Consider the following 24,450-nt stretch of genomic DNA (forward strand, 5'->3'; position numbering starts at 1 on the left):
TCGATCACAAGTACAGTATGGAGTACCTCAAGGCTCAGTACTAGGGCTGTTACTCTTCACGCTTTACATGTTACCCTTGGGAGATATCATCAGGAAACATGGTGTTAGCTTTCACTGTTATGCTGATGATACTCAGCTCTATATTTCTTCACGGCCCGGCGAAACATACCAATTTGAAATTCTGAAATAACAAAGGTGCTAATTATCTGACCTAAAACCTCCGCATGTAATAACCTAGAACACTGTCTAAGACTCGATGGCTGCTCTGTCAATTCTTTGTCATCAGTTAGGTGTGCTATTTGATAGCAATCTTTCCTTTGAAAGCCACGTTTCTAGCATTTGTAAAACTGCATTTTTCCATCTTAAAAATCTAAATTACTACCTATGCTCTCAATGTCAAATGCAGAAATGTTAATTCATGCGTTCATGACCTCAAGGTTAGATTATTGTAATGCTTTATTGGGTGGTTGTTCTGCATGCTTAATAAACAAACTCCAGCTGGTCCAAAATGCAGCAGCTAGAGTTCTTACTAGAACCAGGAAGTATGACCATATTAGCCCGGTTCTGTCAACACTGCACCGGCTACCTATTAAACATCGTATAGATTTTAAAATCTTGCTTATTACTTATAAAGCCCTGAATGGTTTAGCACCTCAGTATTTGAAAGAGCTCTTATCACATTATAGTCCTTCACGTCCGCTGCATTCTTAAAACTCTGGCCATTTGATAATACCTAGAATATCAAAATCAACTGCGGGCGGCAGATTCTTCTCCTATTTAGCACCCAAACTCTGGAATAACCTACCTAACATTGTTCGGGAGGCAGACACACTCTGTCAGTTTAAATCTAGATTAAGCTGGTTTACACATAACACACAATTGCGTTAAAGGATGGTTAGGCTGCATTAATTAGGTCAACAGGGAACACTTCCCATAACACCTGATGTACTTGTTACATCTTTATGAGGGATTTTTTTCTCCATTCTGTCACTGATGGAGTTTTGGTTCCTTGCCATTGTCGCCTTTGGCTTGCTTAGCTGGGGACACATCATTTCTGACAATATTGTCGACTCGATTGCACAGATACTATTTGAACTGAACTGAGCTGGATGATGACATCACTGAATCAATGATGAACTGCCTTTAACTGAAAAATTGAGTGTTTACTATCATCCCCTTGCATTATCAACACACCATTGTCCTGTTTAACTCTGTAAAGCTGCTCTGACACAATCTGCATTGTATAAAACACTATACAAATAAAGGTGACTTGACTTGACATGTCTACAGTGAATGAAAAGGGTAAATTCAAATGGTTTTACCAAGTTATTATTATCATTATTAGGTAGCATTGAATTGAGCTGGATAACTGGAAAATAATGACGGAATGTTGCAAGCATCACTGTATAACATTGCACCTAACCTCCAAATCTATATTTCCAAAGCACCTGATGTGCTAAGCGCAGGGGTGTGAAGTAACGAGTTACAAATAGTCACGTTACAGTAATTAAGTCGTTTTTATCAGTAATTTTACTTTTTTGACTAGTTTAAATATTGTGTACTTTTACTTTTACTTGAGTACATTTTAAGTGATGTATCGGTACTTTTACTCCGCTATTTTCCTCCGTTTGTGGTCGTTACATGCTTATTTTAATTTTATTTTTATCCATCAACGTGATTGGATAGTGAGATAGTAATAGGTCTCGTGACTTTCATCAAATCAAATTGTGCATAGAAAGCTTTAACCGCCAACTGTTTATCATGGCTGCTTTAAGCGCATTCTTCAAGCATCAGTTCAGTCGCATCTTCCTCTAACTTAATATGTTGAGGTAAATTTCGGATTTCTGCGTACTAAATGATTTGTATATATGCTTGCCTATCTACACGGCCTGAAATCTGGTGTGAGGTTGCGGGTATTGCGTACAGTGTTAACTCACACAAGTGCCACGTTCGGTAAATTCCCCGCTCACTTATGAGACGCGCACCAATCTGCACCTTATTAATAACCCGTGGCGTTAATATACTGCATCTGTGCCAGCGCCTGATGTAATAAAACTGCAGCTCTTTAATAAACGTTTTTTTTATTTACATTTTTTAAAATCCATTTTATACAATCCGCCTTCATTTAGCAAGTGCACTCGCGCATAAACAATTTTCAAGTTCAACAGCTCAGTACTCACTACTCAATACTCATGAGTACTTTTAAATAGGCTACTCTTTTACTCTTACTCAAGTAGTTTTTTGGACAAGTACTTTTACTCTACTCACACTACATTTTTTGGAAGTAATGGTACTTTTACTCGAGTATATTTTTTCAGTACTCTTTCCACCACTGGCTAAGCGTCATCATGCACGCTTAATGTGCCATTTTATCTGTCACAACCACACTTACTTCTCACTGTTATGTACTAAATTAGACCACAGATATTAAAAAAGGAACACTGCATTTGATTAATTAACATGCATTTTCTGAACACATCAAACTGAAAGTAAAAACTAGAGACACGTGTAGTCGTGTCACTCGTGTGCGGTGGTCTGTGGTTCAGGTGCTGGTGATGCAACACTTCAGAGGGCTGAGGGTGTTTAGTGTTGTGTGTGTGTCTCTGTCTGCGCCTGCAGCAAACACACTCACTTACTCTACGCTGGCTCCCGCCTCTCTCTGTCTGTCTCTCTCCACTCGTGAGGTTTGGACAGTTAACACCATGCAGCGCAATCTAGCACTTGTGCACTGCAGGGCTGATCGCTCCACATGACACATGTGATCCATGCTAGCACAGGTCATGTAGAAAGAGCCGGCGACGCGAACATGGTACGTGTTTTGTGTGTCTTCTGCAAAAAATGTGGTTAAACTGTAAACATCTGTGGCTGCAGCTCCCTGTCTCTATCTGAAGCGTGCAAAAGCTAACCGTTATGGTGTCTTCTCACCATCTTTTGTTTTGTTTTTTTCAATTTATAATCAGTCTCTTCACCTTCCTGTGTACAATTCGGTTGCAAATCTCAAAATAAAGGCTGGAAATATTGGGGTGCATGTCAAATGAAAAACGGTTTCCTGTTTGTGCACTCTCACTTTGAGAAGTTGAGCTCTTCGCACCTTTGCAAAATCTTCCCACAGTTGGGGCGTTGCATTTTTCTCAGTATCTGAAATCTAGCACCATTTTAGTCAGTTTAGTTAACTGAAACACATTTGTTTTCATCCCACGAGTGAGATTGAAATTATATTTTGACCTCTGAACTAGGAAACATCCCCAGTTTCCATTTCAGAGATCTGGTCGATCTGGTTTTCTGAGATGAGGGCATAAGATGAAGGTGTTCTTTTGCAAATTAATCACATAATGCTGAACTGTCTGTAAAATAAATCACTGGGACTGCAGAGGTGGAAACTTTTGTGACTTTAGTTCAGCTCCAACTCTAATCAAACACACCAATCATCCCAGATCAGGATGAGTTTGTTTCTTCATCAGGTTTGTAGAAATGTAGCATTGCATCAGTGTCTCAGCAATGGATGCTCTGCAGTGAATGGGTGCCGTCAGAATGAGAGTCCAAACAGCTGATACAAACATCACAATAATCCACAAGTAATCCACAGCACTCCAGTCCATCAGTTAACGTCTGGAGAAGACAAAAGCTGAAACAAATCCAGCATTAAGACCTTTTTTTTTTTTTACTTTAAACTCTTGCTTCCAGCTAAAATACAAATCCAGTATATTGCTTTCTTACAAACATGTAGATGTTCGCTTCACAAGACTTCACAGATAATTTCTGAAAAGCTAAAAGGAAATTTTAACAAAATATTACATTTTGGAACAAAAAGCCAGCTGTTTTTGTGCCAGTCCTTTCCCTCGTGTTAGTTTGGATTATACTAGTGCCATCTCGTGGCTAGAGCTTACTATTGTTTTCCATTTCTTTTCAACTGGTTTTCAGACTTTACACTGAGCATTTACCCTGATAGCACACAAACATCACAGAGACGTTTGATGAGTGTGTTTTCTTTGAAGCGTGTGCTTTTTAGTGTTTTCTCTTTTGCAATATGTTTCTAAAACCTTTACACTTGGATAATTAATTTAGACGATGTATGTTTTAAATCCTATTCATCAGAAGTTTGTACAAAACAGATGCTTTCCAGATAAAATATGCTTTAACACACATCTTGGAGATGCATCTGTAAATCTCACCATTTTGTAAAGAAAAACGTCAAACATTAAATAGATGTCTATTTTTACACGTGCACCTTTTTTTCCCCCAATACTCAGGACTTAATCGCAGCAAGATGTTCATAGGATTGTGAGTTTAATTGCATCAATTTAATTGAAGTATTTTGTTTACATGAGGTAAAGAACATTAAATAGATGTCTATTTTTACACATGCACCTTTTCGCAGCAAGATGTTCATAGGATTGTGAGTTTAATTGCATCAATTTAATTGAAGTATTTTGTTTACATGAGGTAAAGATGAATTGCAATCTCATTATAAGCACATTATGAGGAGCATGTAAACATATATTAACATGAATTAAACAAACCATGTGCAAACCTAGAATTTCTGGTTTCTAAATATATCTTGAATTTCTAAGGGTTCGTGCTCTCAGCAGCTACGTTTATCACACAAGGCTCAAATCATTGTTGGCACAAACCATGTTAATTATGGTAATTTATTTGTATTATTATTATTTACATTAACACTGTTTCCCTGCTGTCTTTGACACTGTCAGAATCTGCAAAGGATTTCTAGAAAATAACCAATTCACAGTGGTAACTCAAAGACAACATTCACTGTATATCTCAAGAACAGAAAACCACAAAAAAAATAATTTCCAGCGGCACTTACATTTAAGACAGATTGATTCCTAACCATAATGAATGTATGTATTATGCATGACATATGCACCTTTTTTTTTTGAGAGAGAGCGAGAGGTGTCATAAATGTATTTACAATGCAATTACAATTTCATAAATGTTAATCACAATGCAATAGAAGATTACTTGTCTGTAGTATAGTTGTAGGAGTTCTCGTGAGAATGTATGAGAGGTGGAGTGATGGACAGGGAGAAGGAAAATGAACATGAATGATGGAGGTAGGACTTGGTTCAAAATAAAGTGAGTTACAGAGTACCTACTAAGACGTTCTTCTTTTATTTTGAACCAAGTCCTACCTCCTTCATTCATGTTCATTTTCCTTCTCCCTGCCCATCTCCCCACCTCTCATACATTCTCACGAGAACTCAAAGCCCTTTTTACTAAAGAAGAGGGAAGCACAATTCTACCTCCTTCATTCATGTTCATTTTCCTTCTCCCTGCCCATCCCTCCACCTCTCATACATTCTCACGAGAACTCCTACAACTATACTACATTGTCAAACAAATACAAAAACTTGAAATCACATAGAGATTGCAGAGTGTACATGATATAGAAACATTACTTTCAATAATCTTGAAAATAGATTGGTATTAATAATACAACACAAACTCTGTGATGCGACAAAGTCATACAGGGACGATTCATTTCTTGAATTTGGGGACATTTTTATTGATTTTCGTGGCATTTCCAACCTTTCACACGAACACCAGACTAACTAGTAAAGTGTTATGTGTTGCACATTTTATTAGTGCAGAGATGAGTATGTGTACTGTGTAAAGAGTTTGCATCTAGCACTTACGCACCACAATTAAATTCTGTCAGCTGTCGCATACATACCAATGAACAGACATTTAGACGTTTATGTTAATGTGCAAAGCACTGAAAATTAAAATATGTGAATAAAGCTCTCTAAAAACTTCTGTTTTACCGCATTGACCTCTGTCCCATCATCACACTTGTGGTCTTCATGTGCACTGGAACACAAATACAGGAAGAGCGTCATGTAAACATGAGCAGACCGCAGCTGTGGGTATATGGGGACGGGCCCTTGGTTTCAGCGTGGGCTAAAGGAGGGTCTGACCATATGCTTTTTAACCATTAAGTAATTATTGAAATGAATTATGCTTGTTTTCCCAATTCTTAAACAAAATAACAAAAATGATTTATTTACTTATTTAACCAGGAAGGTCCTGCTGAGATACAAGCTGAGATAGTTGGAGTCAGAGCCGCGCATGCGCAATCGGACGGAGGCAGAGTCAGAGCCGCGCATGCGCAGTAGGACGCGCAGCGGCAGCATGGCGGAGCCCGCACAGAAACACGCGCTGGAGATGGTAAATCAAACTTCATTATTGACGCATTCTGTGTTTATGATTTTATTACATGTCAATATAGAAGACTTCGCATCCTCTACGGACAACTCTGGGTCAAATGCGGCAGTTCTGAGTGTCGCTACAGTGCGGGTTTCCTCGTGTTTCCAGAGCAGATCAACATTATACTAACACAAAACAAATGTACCAGATCTACATTAATACTATTGACTTGCCAACGTCGCGAAACTTTATAATTTAGCTTCAAGAGAATATATAAATGCTGTATAACCCAGGTGAGCGAACTCAAGGCAACAGAGGCGAACACATAACTTAAAACAGAAAACAAATACTATTTGTAGATAAATATTAGGCCTACTTTTTTATGTATACATATATATATATATAAATGGGGTTGTCAGTAAAATAAAAGAAAACTAGAATTAGACATTCCATGTAGGTGTACAATTCTTCCTCCGGCACGAGTTATTGTATTTTTCTGAGAGCAGTAACTGTAAATGATTATCATATGCAAAAATCATATGTAATATTACTATGTGCAGATGAACGAATGTGCTAACATTTAGTTTGTGTTCATTTATTTCAGTTTTTAATTTAGCAATTTTAACTTCTACATTTTAAAGTTGTAGCCTATTTTTTAATTTTAAAAAGCAAGTGTTTTTGTCTTGGAACATGATATTTATGTGTTAACCCTTATTTTGCACATAAAGTCATTCACGTTATTTTGTCAAGCAGAAGTGATTCATTAGCAGTTACGGGTAAATAACTAGAAAAATAACTGTAACACTATTTGTGCTACAAACCAATGTGTTCATAATTACAACAATAAAAAAAAAAAATTAAATTCCAATTGATCAAATCAAATGATCAATGAATCGGTCATAAAAAAAACAATGTTGCGGCTCTAGTTCAGTCATGTGAAGATTATTCCGATTTAAAAGCTCAGTTTAATCTGTAGAGAATGTCACAAACACTTGTTGCATCCAAAAGTAGTTGCTCTTAAAAAACCCAGCTGTGAAAACTTCTCAACCCGAAACGGTTCTTCTGCCCTGAAACAAAGCGCTTGGCTTCAGTTTATGAGAAATAATAAAAATATGTGCATTGATAATACATGGTGAATGATTTGGAATTAATGCATATACAACAAACTATATGAGGTGAATCCAGTAGTAAATGAAAGAAGTAATTACTGTTTTGAAATAGATATGACGGGTCGTTTATACAAGAATTGCACATTCAAGACTCACTCATTCATATTTATTAAAATGAGAAGAGAAACCAGTTTGTGACTTATGTACGAATTATTCGAGTGTAAAACCTATTTTAATAGAATGATATAAGACGATGTCTTCACTCAGAAAATATGCTAAAAGACATTTTTAAAAAGGTCTTTCCAGGAAGAACTTTAGAATTTTTCTCATTGATTAAATTGAAAGATTCTATCTGATTTGTATCAGTTCCGTTGCTGTTACTTGTATGTTTTTGTAGTGATTGCTTCTTAAGAAAATGTTATATTGTTGTAAATGATGTATGGAAATGATACTGTTAATGTTGCCATGAATATAGCTGTTGTTGCTGATACATACATGCATGCATACAGTCAACCCAAAAATTATTCAGAGAGCAGATATCATTTTTTATATTTTATTGTACTAGTGGGTGCAGGACACTGTAGTTCATTTATGTAAGTGAGGATAGCAAAATAAAGTAAACTGTGACATATTATACCCAAAACTAACGGTAAAATGTGGGACCAAAAATTATTCAGAAGCTTTGACCTGAGCATGTTTTTCTTTAATTGCTAATGCGATGTTTTTCCACCACAGACTGAACAACATGAAGCATTGCTTGGTAATTAGTTGAGCTAAATTGGCATTATCTAATTGTGTTCAGCTGAATTCATTACATACCTTTCTATCAAAGTTATCTGACATCATCAAGCTGAATTTGTTCTGACACAGTTTAACTCCGAGTTCTTTTTCTCAGCTGTGATAATGTGGGCAATCTGTGTAAATGATGTATTGTTTGGTGCATGACCAGCAGCCCTGTGTTTCTCCACACGCGTGTTGGACTCTGGAGAGTGCAGATGAGTGATGTTTGTGTTTCAGGTGCGGACGGACGGCGCAGACGAGGGCTGTGTGACGTTTGTGCTTCATGAAGAGGATCACACGCTGGGAAACTCGCTCCGATACATGATCATGAAGAGGTCAGACTGTACACGACTCACGTCTGCTTTCGATCGGCTCTCCCTCGTTTAGCATTGCCTTCGTGACATCAATGAGACGTTTCTGCCGAGACGAGTGCTAATGCTAATGCATAGATGCAAACCCCTCACCTTTCAGTGACAACTCACTCAAAATAGGTCACCAGTGAGATTTGCTTAGATCCAGTGAGAAAGTGTTTTTATGAGGGGGGGGGTAAATAAAGAACTGTTGTTTCAATAAGTTTTGTATAGTATTTTCTTTAGTCTTTATTAGTGCAGTCAAACGATTAATAGCGATTAATCACATTCAAAATAAAAGTTTTTTTTTGTTTTTGTTTTTTTACATAATATATGTGTATGTACTGTGTATATTTATTATGTATATATATATATATATATAAATAAATACACAAACATGCATATATATGTTTAAGAAAAATGTGTTATGTTTAGGGTTGCAAAAAGGTGGAAAATATTCCAGAAATTTTGGAACCTTTCCAGGATTTTTGGGAATATTACAGGGATTTTTGGAAAGTTTCCGGAAATTTACTGGAAATTTTCCACCCCTTTGCAACCCTAGTTATGTTTATATATTAAATATATTTATATATAATATAAAATATAATAATGTAAATGTATATACATGTAAATATTTTCAAAATATATACTGTATGTGTGTGTGTTTATATATACATAATAAATAAACACAACTTTTATTTTGGATGCGATTAATCGTTTGACAGCACTACTCTTTACTTAAAAAAAACTATGTCTAAAAAGGGTAATATTTTATGTATTTGAGGTCTGAGATGTGGGAATGGTGAAGAGAGAGAGAGGGCAAACATTTTGCATTTTAGGTCTAATCAGCCAATATTGTCTTAAATAGCCTGCATAGCAGTTATAGCGCCACCTATGGTCCAATCTTGATGAAACTTTGCATGATTGTTAAGAGTTATCTGCCAAATGTTTTCACCAAGTTTCGTACAAGTTTGAGTTTTTGTTTAGGTTTTATAGGCTTTTGGGTGTATATGGACACGCCCCTTTTCTAAATGACCCCGTTATAGCTAAACAAAGAACAAAATTCAATTTTTTTTAAATAATTATTGATCTAGAGAGTCCAGAGAATTGTGCTGCAGTGGTTTGACCGAGATTGAGCGAAAAACCTAGGACTAGTTCGCAAAAGTAGGTTTTTAATACAATTGAGAATAATTAATGAAATATTTGATTGACAGCAGTGGTTCTTGAGGCAAAGTTTCTCAGCATGAAGAGATCTATCAAATGATATGAAGATTGAGTGTATGTGTGAAAAATCATGCCTTATACAATCATTTATGAACTTGAAAAATGCAATTTCGCCCCCTAGTGGCCGATTTCTTTCAAAAATCTTACAGACCTTTAGAGCCATGAGTCGAACATGCCCACCGAGTTTCGTTTTGATCTGCCTCCGTTAACCTTGTCTAATAGGTGCTCAAACTTCATTGGCCGATGGCAACCATGTTTTTTGAGATACGCCAATGTCCTCTTAGACACTTATGGCACATTGGACAAAAACACTGCATACCAATTTTCGGATCAATTGGACTAATGCTTGCGTAGTTATAGGCATTTTTATGTTTTTTTCCATCTTATAGCGCCACCAAGTGGCAGAGCTGTGCAAATTTTTTTTTAACCAAAGATTGAGCTCTTACACAGGTGTACCAAGTTTGGTGAAGATATCTCATTCTGTTCATGAGTTATAGTCATTTTAGTAAAATTGGCCCCGCCCCTTATAAATGTTTTGGCGTCCCTATGCGACGGTGAGTCAAAATTTCAACTTTTTTTCTAATATTAATTATTGATATTCACTGTCCAGAGAATATTTCTGCAGTGGTTTGGTTTCGATCAGCCGAAAAACCTAGGACTAGTTCACGAAAGTAGGTTTTTAATTTACTTCAAAATGGTGGGAAAACCGGACCTCGTAGAGCGAATCTGACTTTGTTGGTCTTTGTCCGCCTTGACCCAAGGATTCCAAAAGTATAACATTTTTGAGTCTACGACAAACGGTCTAGGAGATATGCGCGATTTCACATTTTTGTTCGCTGTAGCGCCCCCTATTGGCCGAAATGTCTTCAAAAGAAATTGCGTGTGGATCTTCTCCTGTTTGCATCTGTGTAACAGCAGAGGAGTGTCTGTGTCTGTGTCTGTGTGTGTGTGTGTGTCAGCAGTGTGTATTCTGAGGCGTGTGGTTTGTTTCTGCAGTCAGGACGTGGAGTTCTGTGGCTACAGCATCACACACCCGTCAGAAAGCAAGATCAACTTCCGCATTCAGACGCGAGGTGAGAGACTGCTTCATATCTGACACACAGAGCTGAAACACTAACACATAATCATACCCATCTTTCTGTAGCACAGAGCTAAAACACAGCAGCTCTCACTTGGTTTTGTTTAGAAATAGCATAGCTCTTATCAGTTCCATTAGTGCAGTATTGAAGCAGTGAAACTAAAACACTCCGAATGAGTGATATAATCATAATTCCTCTAGTGCAGCGTTATAGCCTTGTAGTATCTATGATTGTTTCACATCTTTTTTTGTCATGCAAAGCACTGATTATCAAGCATCAGAATGAAGATGCGGTGCAGTTATTGAAGCTCAAGGGCTTTTTCTTGTAAGCACTTATGCATCTCTAGTAACATATAAGTAAAATCAGAAAAGCGCTGAAGACCCAGATATACTTCATGTGAAATCAAAGAATGTCATTTCAAACAAAATCAGGCCAAAACAAAGTTTGATCAGAATTTAAGGAGTTTAAAAAAAGTTTGCCAAAGCAATCCTTGAAAAAAATTAAAAATAAATAAATCCATATGACGTAACACATCCACATTAAATGACATACATTTCCACATCCTTATGATCAGATGCTTTTTAACTGCTGCAAGTCAAATACTTTAAAATAGTAGTAAATAATAAAAAAAAGTGTCATTCTCAAAGTCTAGTTCTTCTAATTGTGGTTTGGTACTGATGTGCAATAAAGCTGTTTCCAGATCATGATGTGAAATACTCTCACGTTGAGCTTCAGTCAATGTAAACTTAGTGTAGTTGTTCTCTGAAGTGCTCGACGTAATGATAGATGAATAAACAGAATATGCTACACACACAGCAAATAAAACATGATTAGGTTCTTAGGAAAATGTGATCTTTTCACGGTTTTAAGACTAAAAATTAATTTTAGATGAGATGTTAAAAATCAGCGTAATTCCGCAAATGCTACATTTCATCACTCTTTAAAAGAAAGGAAAAGTCCGTTTAGCTTTTCCCCCAGTTAAAATCATCCTAGTGGAAGAATCTCTCTTGTGTAACTGAATCCCAGATATGCCGCATGTTTATTTCAGTGAACAGAATGGGGCTGTTTCATAATAGACACTAAGAAAAGCGAGGATTAAAGTCCAAAACCTGACTTAAAATAACCTAACAAATACATCGGGACTGAAGCGGTTTCATTAACGGCCATTTAAGTTCACGCAGTCTCACTAATTTGATCCAGGTTCAGTGATGTGCACGCTGTTCCCTAACAAACATTTTGATAGGAAAGGATGACGAATACGAAAAAACACATACGAAAATTTCGGACTCGGTGTGCAGGGACCTTAAATGTTAGAAAGTCATGCAAATATATCAGTTTTTGCATTATATTTCCATTTGTTGTTGGACATTAAATGTGACATATGTAGAATTTTAATCCTACATACAAGTGTATTTTTATGATGGCAACTGTGTTAAAATGTTTTCATTAAAAAAAAAAAAAAAGGTCATTAAATCTTGGGCGCAATGCATTAAATACAGTTGGTTGTAGCCTAAATTTTTATTTATGTGATTTAAGTTGCATATTCTGTATACTTTTATTTCTGGACTGATAATAAAGTAAATGTGTATGTGAGAGAGTCAGCGGCAAGTAATATGAATGCATTCCTGAGCTTGAGCTTTGGTCATTTTGCTTTCGGAAACCAAGTCAGACTAACTGAAACAAGCCCGGCTTATTTGGTAAGCTAGTTTTATGACACAGCCCCAGGAGTATCGCTAGATCTGTGATCCCTGTGTTCATTATCTCTCTGATGCTGTGCAGATGGGATCGCAGCATCTGAGCCTCTGCGCAGCGGCCTGAACAGCCTGACTGAAGTCTGCAGACATGTGCTGCACACCTTTGAGGTTTGTCCTGCTGCTCCTGATTTGAAACACAATAACTAAAATAATGATTTATTGTTGTTGTGAAATTAAAGTTCTCAGATGTGACCCTGGAGGACAAAACCAGTCATAAGGGTCCATTTTTGGAAATTGAGTGAAAGCTGAATAAATAATAATCTTTCCATTGATGTATGGTTTGTTAGGATAGGACAATATTTGGCTGAGATACAACTATTTGAAAATCTGGAATCTGAGGGTGCAAAAAAAATCAAAATATTGAGAAAATCATCTTTAAAGTTGTTCAAATGAAGTTCTTAGCAATGCATACTACTGATCAAAAATTACGTTTTGATATAATTACGGTAGAAAACTTACAAAATATCTTCATGGAACATGATCTTTACTTAATATCCTAATGATTTTTGGCATAAAAGAAAAATGTATAATTGTGACCCATACAATGTATTGTTGGCTATTGCTACAAATATCCCCCAGCGACTTAAGACTGCTTTTGTGCTCCAGGGTCACATATGGTGAAATATGATTTTGGTCATCCTCAGACACTGATTCTGCAAATGCATTAATCTCATTAGACTCAAAGCTGTGTTTGTCTCGGATCTCGATTGAAACAGGCACAGATGCAAGCATTCAGGGATAAAGAAGAGTTGATGTCATGAAGATCAGGATGAATGGATGTAGAAACTGAAGCATGCTCTGCTCTTGATTACACGAGAAACAGACACCTTCCTTATGCATGCATATGTATGATTTTGTATATCTCATATTATGTACATTAACAAACGGTTTGTGCCAGTGCACTAAAAAGTTTCTAAACTCACATCTTGAGTAGAACCAGTATTGATTTGTCTATATGAAAATATATTCTGAGAGAAATACATTTTGAACTGTTATAAGATCATACAAGGAATGCATTTTCAGATATAAAAATCACAGATATGTTTTGGATCAATATTTATTCGCAGTGTTTAACATGAGACGATGCATCATAAATCATATGAGACACAAGTGATGTGATCTCCGACAATTAATTTTGATTTTGAGCATTCCTGAACAATAAAAGCAGATTGTAATAATGTCTTTTGCAAGTCTTCATTCCTGTTTGTTTCTCAGATCCAGTGTTTGTTTTTACAAAATAACGTCCTTCTCACGCCAAATGTGGAGCTAAAGGGACAATGTTAACTGCCACATTCGAAGAAAGATGTTAAAATGCAGGCTAAATTTGTAAGTCTCTGGATAAAAGCGTCTGCTAGATGACTAAATGTAAAGGAAATTAAAGGGTTCACTTACTCACTGCATGCAATAAAAGTGTGTACAGTACAAATGTTATTAGTGTAGTCAGATGGTGTTTGTCTATAACACATTCTGTGACTAATCAAGGCAGAAATCCAGGTATTTCCAAGAGTTCACAAACTTATTCCTGCCACATTACACATTGCATTATAATACCAACAATGAAAGCACAAAGCTGACGGGAAGGTAGGTATAAATTAGTGCTGTCAAATTATTAATCACATCCAAAATAAAAGTTTTTGTTTACATAATATATGCATGTGTACTGTGTATATTTATTATGTATATATAAACACACACATAGTATATATTTAAAAAATATTTACATGTATATATGTATATTCTTCTAGTTTATATTATAAATATATTTAATATATAAACATATTTTCCTGAAATATATACATGCATGTTTGTGTACTTATATATACATAATAAATACACACAGCACATATATTATGTAAACAAACACTTTTATTGTGGATGCGATTAATCGCGATATAAGATACTAGTATAAATACAATAAAAAGTTATTCTAATTATGATCAATATTTCTATATTATGTTTTAAAATTATGATTAACATTTTTATAAAGCCTACAAAAGACTGTTTGTTAAAGATTGCATAATTTTTTTTTTATTTTCCAACACACACAGGCCTATAGAAAGATGCATAAAACAGATCCATGAAGAAACTGTGCCAATAACACAATTACCGTGCGCTCGCGCGTGTGACGCAAAGCGGAAGTCTCGTGGTCGCACGTATGTGACGCAACGCGGAACACTGACGTTTGTTGATTTTTGGATTCACACGGACTGGTGATATTTTTAACTGTAGTATTTATTTATGATTTCAGCCATGTTTGTCAGGCAATGAAAGTGCCGTTTATGCCACTCCGCCTTAAAGACATCGAAGAAAGCGGCGCTTCATCGTCAGCGTTTCAGGTAACAGAGCAGATGATGAGCGACTGATTAATCATCTCGTGAGATTGATCTATCGTTACTCAGCAGTCCGTTTTCATCAGATTCATCTGTTTCTGATCGTGTCGGTGTGACTGACGGCAGCTGTCAGTGTAGCGCGGTTATTAACTTCAGCAGAGCACAATTAAGCACATATAAACACTAACATTAGTACATGCTAATACACAGTGAACCGTGAGAGCTAGCATCAAGTGTTATTGTTGTTTATTAGAAAAACAAACGTTTGTCCAGTGCATCGTAGTCATGTTGTCTAACCAATGTGCAGAAAAGCTTCTCAAACTGAATTTACTAATTGCAGGCAGTACAATTATTCATAATTTCTAATAGTTTTTTGTCTACCGGAAGTCACACTCATTTATTTATTTTTAAGTGCCATGGGAATATTGTGAGACATTTCAGTTAATATGTAATGTATTACTTGTTGCTAGTTACTCCTTTCAAAAGTAATAGTATTACTTCACTTACTACTTTAGTAGTAGTTAGTTACATTACTTTACTTTTCCTTCACGCCCCACAGAAGCTGTAATTCAGTATCTTACCCACAAAATTCTTCTGAAATGTTACTAACAGTATATTTCTGCCTCACCAAAATCCACACTGGATCACCGTCAGAAGTTATTACAGACACTCAAAGTAACGTTTAAGTTAAAGTGTTGTATTAACCTCATTAATTGTCATGTGTAGCTAATTGTAGCTATAATTTCTCTGATATACCCATACACGATTATATTCCATGATCAAAATAAATCATATAAGTTCATAAGAAAATGTTTCATTTTCTAAAAAGATTATATATAATTCATATCAGGATCAGAGGGATGAGGGCAAGCCATGTAACACCAGAGTAAAGTAACGCCACGTACACAACAGTGTTCAGATCATCTGTTCTCCTCACAAAACCAATGTACCAGCAATATTTCCATCCGCTGAATGTAAGCTTTTCCATATTCCGAGCTCGCCTGATGCTCTGGTAATTCATGTGTCTGTGCAAGTTATGAAAATTATGAAACTAAATCTCGGAATTACTGGATTGTTGGATTTTTAAATCAGCGGGGTTTTATGGATAGTAACTAGGGCTGAACGATTTTGGAAAATAATCTAATATTGTGATTGCGATTTAATATGCAATTATTTTTTAAAGCTCTTTATGTTCTGTATTATTCAACAAAGTCAAGCTATATCATTGTATAGTATGACCAACACACTATTATAGCTAGATTAAACATAAATGTTCTTTTCTGTAGGCCAGGCCTATATGTTACGATGAAATTAGGTGATGCATGAATTGATATGAATTACATTTTTATTTAACAACTACAATCACAGTACACTGACTGATTTGTTGAACTTCCAACCTGGTAAGCATGTAATAATTATGTTTAAATAGCCTGGTGTAAACATTAATACGAAAGTCAGTAACAAATCAGACAAACTAAAGTAGATTGCAGAAAGTAGATTGCAGCTTTACCACACTACTGTAGGTAATTCAAAGTCACTGTAATAAACATATGTAAACATGTGCACTGCACTAAACACTGTCTGTTAGCTTTAGACCAGTGGTTCTCAAACTTTTGTGGTCGCGCCCCCCTTTAAACCTATAAAAAATGTCGCGTCCAGTGTAGACTTGCGGCGCGACGCAACATGTGTAGTATCCGGTATAGACACGGTGAGTGAAGTCGAGAGCAAGACATGCCTCTTCATATTTTCTGCATTTAGCTTTTAAATGACCAGCACCTGCCTGGGTCTGTGCGACTTCATCTATGGCTTTTCTCTTCCCTTTCACAAACCGATCCATCCGTACACACATGGAACGGTGATTTGGGGGAATCACTGCTGTGTTTAAATGCGGACGTTACTCCTAAAACATTGAGTCTTCTTGGACAAAGCCCTCATGTTATGGTAATACTGGTGTACCTTATAAGTGAAGTTAATAAAATCATTACTGTTTTATTTCTTTCTTTTTTTTCTGCTGATGGCCCGCGCTCGACTTGAAGCAGCGCTGCTTAGACCGATGGGTGTGTGTCAGCAAAGTACTGTGAGATCTATGAGAGCGCAGACGTCTCCTTATGCTTTCTCTCGCTGTACTTTGATGACACACACCGATCGATCTTCAAGTCGAACTCACCTCTTCACTCTCGCGTGTCACGTGACTGAGTGTAATCGCAGCCTCTCCGATTGAAAAATCGTGTTTGTTCATATCGCGATATAATCGCAAATGTAATTAACCGTTCAGCCCTAATAGTAACTGTAATTTTATTACTGAAATCTTAGTAGTAATCAGTTACACTACTAGTTACTGCACAAAGTAGCGTAAGATTATTACTGTAACTAGATACTGACCAAAAGGCCATGAGATTATTGCCTTCTTTGTTTTGGGTCCTTTGATGCTGACTCTTTCTACCATTGCAGATCACAAGGCATACCGTGTCATAAAATATAAACTGTGATGAAAGATGCAGTATTTTCAGGAATGCTCTCTATGGTGTGTGTGAATCAGTGTGGGATCAGCTGTGTTTGTGGCGATGGCTGTCCTGTTTGCGGTGGTGGCTCGAGGATCCACTGTCCTGGCTAAACACGCCTGCTTCTCTGGAAACTTCCTGGAGGTGACGGAACAGATCCTGGCCAAAATCCCCTCGGAAAACAACAGGCTGACGTATTCCCATGGCAGGTGCGTCTGAGACTGAGCTGTTGGGCTGTGAGTGTTCCCTGAGGCCCGCTCTGATGCTCTGTGTGTGCTTGCTGCTGTTTTCCAGCTATCTCTTCCACTACATCTGCCACGAGAGGATCGTGTATCTGTGCATCACCGATGACGTGAGTATCTGTGTGGCTCCAGTCTGCTTCTGAGCTACTGATGTGTCCTTCATGAATCTTTAATATGACTCGGGAACGACGAGGGATTGGCTCATTTCGTGTTGAGTGCGCATAATCATTAGTTACAGCCCTAGATTAGTTAAAATATTTCAAAACACAACTGCATTGTTTTACTTTTTGCAAATAAAAGACACATATTTTGTCATTGAGAATTTCTTAAAAATAGTATTAAAATATTGTCTCGTTCTAGTGAAGCAAGTATCTGTATTTTGTCTCATCTTGTGAGCTAAGTGGTTTGTCACACCCCTAAGTGTCCATAAGCAGTGATATAGCTTGTAATTTTCCAAGTGTATGATATAGCTTTCATTCTTCAGGTCAACCATATATTCATGAAAATAAAAAAATCAGTTTGAATAAGGAAAGCGATAGCTTTGTCATAGTATCCTTTCAAATGTTAAAGTTGCCACAGTCATTGCATGCTTTGCATGTGCTGCCCCCCGGAAAAAAGTTCAGGCTCAGGATTTGTTTTGCTTTAACCCCTGCATTGTGTTTATATTCCGGGTTCATCTGCTTGCCTGTACAAAATATACATCATCAATAAGGTGTTTACTGAATTTCGCCTTTTAATATCTGCGTTTTACTACATTACATTACATTACCCAACCTTCCTTACAAACATGTTTACAGTTATGTGATGCTTTTCTGGTCTCAAATTGTAGCTTATTATTTCTCTCAATTTATACATTTGTAAATTTCTGTCATGATGGGTAACATAATGTTGCAAAAAGAGGCGTTAAACTTTAGCAGTATGATGAGGAAAATCACTCTGATAAGGCAAAGATACCTACATATAATAACAGCATGCAGTTATTGCAAATATGTAATGTTCGTATTTATTGTAAGATTATAGGCTACTGAGCCGGGAAGCAGGCACGTGACAAACGACTCGAGAGGTGAACTAATCAATTCTGTTTCCGGGACAGACTGTGTAGCTTAGTTTATGGGGAGGTGAGGTGATAAAAGAACAAACGATATGATAACAGTCTTATTTGAAACGCGTTGTGGACTTTGGCTATTAACATGCCTTTTAATTATATTCTGCTGAAATGACTCGAAAAAAGATTGGTTTATTTTGATGATTCAAAGTCAGTGAAATGACCGTATCTGTGAGCTGTGCGTCTCTCTTGCAGGAGTTTGAGCGCTCGCGTGCATTCGGGTTCCTGAACGAGGTGAAGAAGCGCTTCCAGACCACCTACGGCTCGCGAGCTCAGACCGCGCTGCCCTACGCCATGAACAGCGAGTTCTCCAGCACGCTGGCTGCGCAGATGGTACTGCTTCATCTGTAAACACCACTGCCTGTTTATTCTGCGCTGTGTTTGTCTGTGTGGTTAGACACAGAGGTAACTCAGTAGTGTATTGTTGTATGTTTGATCTACTCTCTTGATCGAAGACAAATTTCTCCTAAGGGAGATCATAAAAGAGAAACTTAAACTTAGACAGGGGTTTGCACTAGGGCTGGGCATTTTGGCAAAACACTAGTTTATTAGTAAATAATTCAAATATCTCCTTTTTTTTTTCAGAACCTTTGACCGATTCTCGATTTTTAACTACTTGAAAATGTGACTACAACATGATTCAAGTAACTTGTTCTGTATTAACCCTCTAGTTAAAGAAAATTCTATTCCGAGTGCAGCACATGATGTGAATGTTACACAAATCACTTGTTAAATATCTTTGCAGAAAAGATGCATGAACTACAACTACATTTTGTACAAACTTGTCTTATATGTTCAGAAATAATACGAGGAAAATGGTTTTAAAAAAAATCTCAAAAGTCAAGGTAATTCAAATTCAAAATGACTGAAGGTATAACACCTGTAGACTAGTATTAACTATAAATGTTCTGTAAAAACCATGAACAGCAGCTTTCAGTCTGTCGATTCACAAAGCTTATTGTGATTTATTGGATCGGAGGTGCGCTACAATGTTCCGTGTTTTGACTGAAAACATGCTAGACTAATCGATTCTTGGCATTTAAGAATGAGGTTTTGTCAAAAATGAGAATCGATAAAAAATGAGAAATAATTTTTTTTTTTTACCAAGCTCTGAGTAAGAACCGCCTTCTAAAGTCTCAGGATTTCTCAGAAACACACTACATGCAATACAGAACATATCTAGAGCTGGTGGATGCAGAATACATCTGATCAAACCTCTTTGACCATCAGTTATCAGTTACGACATGCAGGTGAATCTACAGAGAAGCAGAGGCATACAGGTGCATTAGCTGAGCAAATGCGTACTTAAACTGTACGGTTTGTTTTGTTTTCAAGAACCATTACACCCCTAATGTACTTTCTTAGTGTAAAGAATGAATTTGCAGTATTTGCAAAAAAGCTTTTGTTGCCTGCTGCTTGTGATTTTTCTCTACCACCTGGATGCTATCAAAAAATCAAATGTGTAAATTTGAGTCAAAATAGGATTACATGAAAGCCATTATATATGCATTCTATTGTAATAGTTATTAGTTAATTTTAATCACCAAAAAACTGAGTAAAATCAGTTGAATTCATAAAATTGTATCAACCCTAATCATTTTTAGAACTTTAACAGTAATAAGAAAAGTATGTTTTTTTTTTTCTACATTCTATATTCAAAAAATGCAGTAATCAAATTATAAAACTTTAACAAAGACGTTTGTTTGATGATGCAAAACATAACTGATCACAGCAATGATGGGAAGACATTCTGGAAACACTGCTCATTACTACAGTAATTATTATTTGCCCCTTTATTTGGTCACAGCACATCAGACTTCGTTTCAACGCTTCTTTCCGAGTACAGATTAAGAAAATAAACCTACGAGTTCTCAATAGTTAACTGAAAGGGTGTAGACGTGGGTCATGTGCTTTCAGGATTAAGAGCGTCATTGAATGCTTTCACATGACTGTGTTAATCTGTGACTCTCCAGTTAGAGAAATATGTAGCCTATGAAGTCTTTGTTTAGCAGACACTTCTTAACTTCCCACAGTCCAACAGTGATTTACAGTAAACGTACAACATTAATAGTCTCCTAGGAGCAGCTTCAGTGGTAATAATGCTGATGTAGTTCCAAAATAAACAAAAAGTGACACTTCATCACTGCCAAAATGTAAAAAAATCAGATTTTGCTGCAATGTTGTAGGCACCCACTGACCCATGAGTCAGTTAAACATTGTGTTTTCATGATATTATCAGAAGGTCACTATGTCATTATACACATGTGCTTCGCTGTTATTGCTAGAAACATCACTCGGATCCCAAAGGCTCAGACAGACTGACTGAAACACAGATGCATGTAGACGACTTGAAAGGCATTATGGTCCGGAACATCGGTGAGACTCGGTCACTTTATTCAGTTGTTATAAATGTCAGCGGTAACCTTCGAGTGAACATGTGCTGTGTTGTGTTGCTGTAGATCTCGTCGCTCAGAGAGGAGAGAGACTCGAGCTGCTCATCGATAAAACGGAGAACCTGATGGATTCTGTGAGCTGCTGTTTTAAACTTTAGTTCAAGTCACTTTATGGTGTTATGTATGCTGATGATTATTCCTCTTGTATGTGCAGTCCGTCACCTTTAAAACTACGAGCCGTAATCTGGCCCACGCCATGTGTATGAAGAACCTGAAGTTAACCGTCATTGTCGTAGTAGTGGTGCTGGTAAGTTCTGGAGCTCACCGTAGATAAAACATCACAGTCCAGTAACAGACAAACCTGAGAGAAACACAGCAATAACAGCTGGTTCTCAGTGTGTGTGTGTGTGTGTGTGTTTATCCTCTGATATTGTGTAGAAGAGTGATTTCCCCCCCCCCCCATTTCAACCAAACAGCAGATGTTGCAAAATATATCCAAAATGTTTCACGTCAAGTCACTTTTATTTATATGGAACTTTATACAATACAGATTGTTTCAAAGCAGCTGCTGTAAAGCAGCTCAAAAAAGACTATGCTGTAAAAGAGAAATAAAAATTAAGTTCAAAATAATCAAGTCATGTTCTCCACACTATGTTTCACTAAATAAAACCCAAGGAAGAAGGATGTGTAATAATACTTGCATAAACATTTTTCACTCCATCTTCTGCTGTTTTTCGATCCCGTTCTTTCTCTTGTTTTGTCTCACTGCGTTTACTGCAATGAGCATGAACAAATAGGGATGTAACGATATCAAAATCTCACGATACGATATTATTGCGATATTTAAAAAGAAAAAAAGACAAATGAAGGATTAGGAAAAAAAAATAACATTTTGTTCATTTTAAAGTTAAATTGTTCTATCTAATGCACTTTAAGAGTTCAAAATTAAGAGCTCCAACCCATGTTCTTAACTAAGATAACGGTGAATTGACTTGTAGCTGAACTTTAAAGAGGACTCAACCCTCTTTTTATTTGTGATCATCTGTCTCAGTCTAAATTACATTCACACCGGTGTTTGAGAAGCCAAACTAATTAGAATATAATAATAATAATAATAATAATAATAATAATGACAGTAATAGCCATATACTGTAAAACAATTGCACTGTAAAATAAATGAAAATGAATATTTCATAGGTATATTATTTTTGCTTTACACTACAGTAGGGAAATTACAATACTTCTTTCTTAATTTCTACACTTGAAAGAGATATTGTGAATCTGGACTGCATTTAAATCGCTAGCTGTCAGCGATTCATATTCTGCACTTTAAGCTTTTATTTTGAAGGAAACTCCAGCTTCAGTGAAAACATGTTTACAAAAACACGTCTCACTACAAATCTAGTGAAACGCTGTAATCATCTGCTGTGAAAATAAAGCCTAACTGGTGGCCGTTGTGTTCCCAAACGAGCGCTAAACTCACAGCACGTGAAATAAAGGAGTGGACTGCATTCATTCAGTGTGAACGAGTCGTTCTGAGACGCAGAAAACACCGGATCACGAGCTGATCGTCTGAACCAAGTGCAGCTTCGCTTTGAAACACGCAGCGCAAACAGACTTGATGAAGCCATATAGTGCTTTCAGTTTGAGTTTGTTTGACCGATACTGTGCCAAAGCATAATGCCCCAAAACAAATATATTTTAAAAACTACACTTTTTGCCCGGAAGACCTATCGTTTCATATCATCATGTGACAAAGATAATATCGAGACAGTTTTGCTATCGTGATATTGATAATATGGTTACATCCTTATGAACAAATGAAAGAAACCAGAGGACTTTCTGAGCAGGCCAGACACAGGTCTATAACCAACAGTAGGCAATCTCAAGGCTACAAAGCACATCTCTAGAGACCTTGACCTTCCTGTTTCCACTGTATGTGATGTTGTCAAGAAGTTTAAGTGACCCCCAAGACACTTCAGAAAGCACCCAGGAATGTTTGAAACAGATCTCTGGACTGTTCTAAGGTGGTCAGGAATATGGGAGAACTGATGCAGTTTGCACAAGAGGAGGGGAGGCTCCACAGAGAATCACCCTGGGATAACTATCCCGCTTTTACCATGGTCACTTGTCAACTCGGAAAGTTCATCCTTGGTGATCAGACCAACATTGGTGGTGTCTTCATCAAACTTAAACAGTCATATGTCAATAAGGAGTACAGTACTGGGCTCAGAGCGTTTCCCTGTTGAGGGTCCGTGAGGTCTGGGGAGGAAATCCAGGATCCAGATGTGTGGCATTCGGTCCCAGATCTGGATCAGCTTGGTAGGATTGACAGTCGCCTCACATAGCAGCTGGGTAGAGTGTGTGATATAGCATTGTCAGTAGATCTGTTGTAGTGGCACTGGATCTGTACTGTCTGGAACGTTTGTTTTTTCTCAGGAATTCCAGCATCAGCCTCTCAAAAGGGGCTTTCACACCGGAGGAACCTTTTCATAGTTCTCAGAACTGATGGCGGAAGTTCACGCTTTTTGGCGTGTTCACACCACAGGAACTAGGAATGGTTTTCGTTCTAGGAAGTCCATTTGGGGGAGCTAAATTAGCTCCTACTTCAGAGTAGGGTCTAAAACTAAACGCAGTGTACGCTGATTGGCCAAATGCATACAAAACACCGGCTACCCGGCATTTTTAAAAAGCCATGTAAAAATACTGACTCCACAAACATGGAAAACAGCGATAACGGCATTTACCTGTTGTCTGCAGCCTTGTGTTCTTTTCTCAGCCTCGATGATATTGAACACTGCAAGTTGTCATAGAAGTTTTAGATTTAGTTTTTGTGCTCTTTTAATCGTGCACATTGTGCGTTTACATTCCATCTTCGTTATCACGAAACCCACGACACGCAACAAAAACAGCTCCGGACACTGCGTGCTCTATTCACTGGTTGTTGACGTTTGTAAATGCGGGGAATAAAGACATTGCTGTCGATGCGAATGCAACTGAGAAAACGGCCCGAGGGAGAAATTGGTTCTCTAGGAACGACCCTGCTGGCTAGTTCCTAGAACTGCGCGGTGCGAAAGCCCCTAACGTATTTCATTGTAACAAGGGTTGGTGGCACTGGGTGGTAGTCATTGAGACAGCTCACCACTTCAACACAAGGATAAAGATGGTGATGAAAGCAGGTAGGTACTAGTTCAGTTTTTTAAGGAGGTGTTAAAAATGCACAAAAAGACGGCAGTCAGTGAGTTCTGGATTTCTGTCTGGACCAGCAGCCTTGCGAATGTTGACTTGGTTAAAAGTGTCTTCACGTCTGCTACAGAGACAGTGAGACTGGTGTCTGCAGGAGTGTGCATTGGAGGATCATTATTTGTGACCCTGGAGCACAAAAGCAGTGTTAAGTCGCTGGGGTATATTTGTAGCA

At 37.2% G+C, this 24,450-nt stretch overlaps 2 protein-coding genes across 5 annotated transcripts in view; both read left to right on the forward strand.

The window, feature by feature from the left end:
- Window positions 1-2,669: 2,669 nt before the first annotated feature.
- polr1d (RNA polymerase I and III subunit D) lies at window positions 2,670-13,772 on the forward strand. 4 transcript variants are annotated; one of them, XM_016469018.1, is made up of 6 exons: window positions 2,670-2,809; window positions 6,039-6,186; window positions 8,263-8,389; window positions 10,625-10,701; window positions 12,487-12,569; window positions 13,139-13,772. In XM_016469018.1, exons 3-6 carry the CDS (start codon window positions 8,277-8,279, stop codon window positions 13,220-13,222), a joined length of 357 nt encoding a protein of 118 aa, XP_016324504.1. In that variant the 5' UTR covers window positions 2,670-2,809; window positions 6,039-6,186; window positions 8,263-8,276; the 3' UTR covers window positions 13,223-13,772. The 4 variants fall into 4 exon arrangements, with proteins under 4 accessions (XP_016324504.1, XP_016324503.1, XP_016324501.1 ...); XM_016469017.1 differs by having other exon boundaries at window positions 2,671-2,809; window positions 8,270-8,389; XM_016469015.1 differs by having other exon boundaries at window positions 2,674-2,809; window positions 8,292-8,389; window positions 13,139-13,769.
- An 804-nt stretch (window positions 13,773-14,576) lies between these two features.
- The window catches only part of sybl1 (synaptobrevin-like 1), a 14,878-nt gene continuing 5,004 nt past the window's right edge, over window positions 14,577-24,450 (forward strand). The window contains exons 1-7 of the mRNA XM_016469014.1: window positions 14,577-14,797; window positions 17,331-17,501; window positions 17,587-17,644; window positions 18,835-18,972; window positions 20,925-21,015; window positions 21,099-21,166; window positions 21,247-21,339. Of these exons, the coding sequence (XP_016324500.1) occupies window positions 17,356-17,501; window positions 17,587-17,644; window positions 18,835-18,972; window positions 20,925-21,015; window positions 21,099-21,166; window positions 21,247-21,339 (594 nt within the window). The 5' untranslated portion in view covers window positions 14,577-14,797; window positions 17,331-17,355. The remainder of the gene's footprint in view (window positions 14,798-17,330; window positions 17,502-17,586; window positions 17,645-18,834; window positions 18,973-20,924; window positions 21,016-21,098; window positions 21,167-21,246; window positions 21,340-24,450) is intronic.

This window comes from Sinocyclocheilus anshuiensis, unplaced genomic scaffold (assembly GCF_001515605.1).
Source record: "Sinocyclocheilus anshuiensis isolate Anshui unplaced genomic scaffold, SAMN03320099.WGS_v1.1 scaffold1133, whole genome shotgun sequence".
NCBI classification, from domain to species: Eukaryota; Metazoa; Chordata; class Actinopteri; order Cypriniformes; family Cyprinidae; genus Sinocyclocheilus; species Sinocyclocheilus anshuiensis.

Coding starts and splice junctions, on each gene's coding strand:
- polr1d (XM_016469015.1), top strand. CDS start 6,088: ATGCGCAATCGGACGGAGGCAGAGTCAGAGCCGCGCATGCGCAGTAGG. Junction 6,187..8,291: donor AGAAACACGCGCTGGAGATG/GTAAATCAAACT, acceptor TTTGTGTTTCAG/GTGCGGACGGACGGCGCAGA. Junction 12,570..13,138: donor ATGTGCTGCACACCTTTGAG/GTTTGTCCTGCT, acceptor TAATCTCATTAG/ACTCAAAGCTGTGTTTGTCT.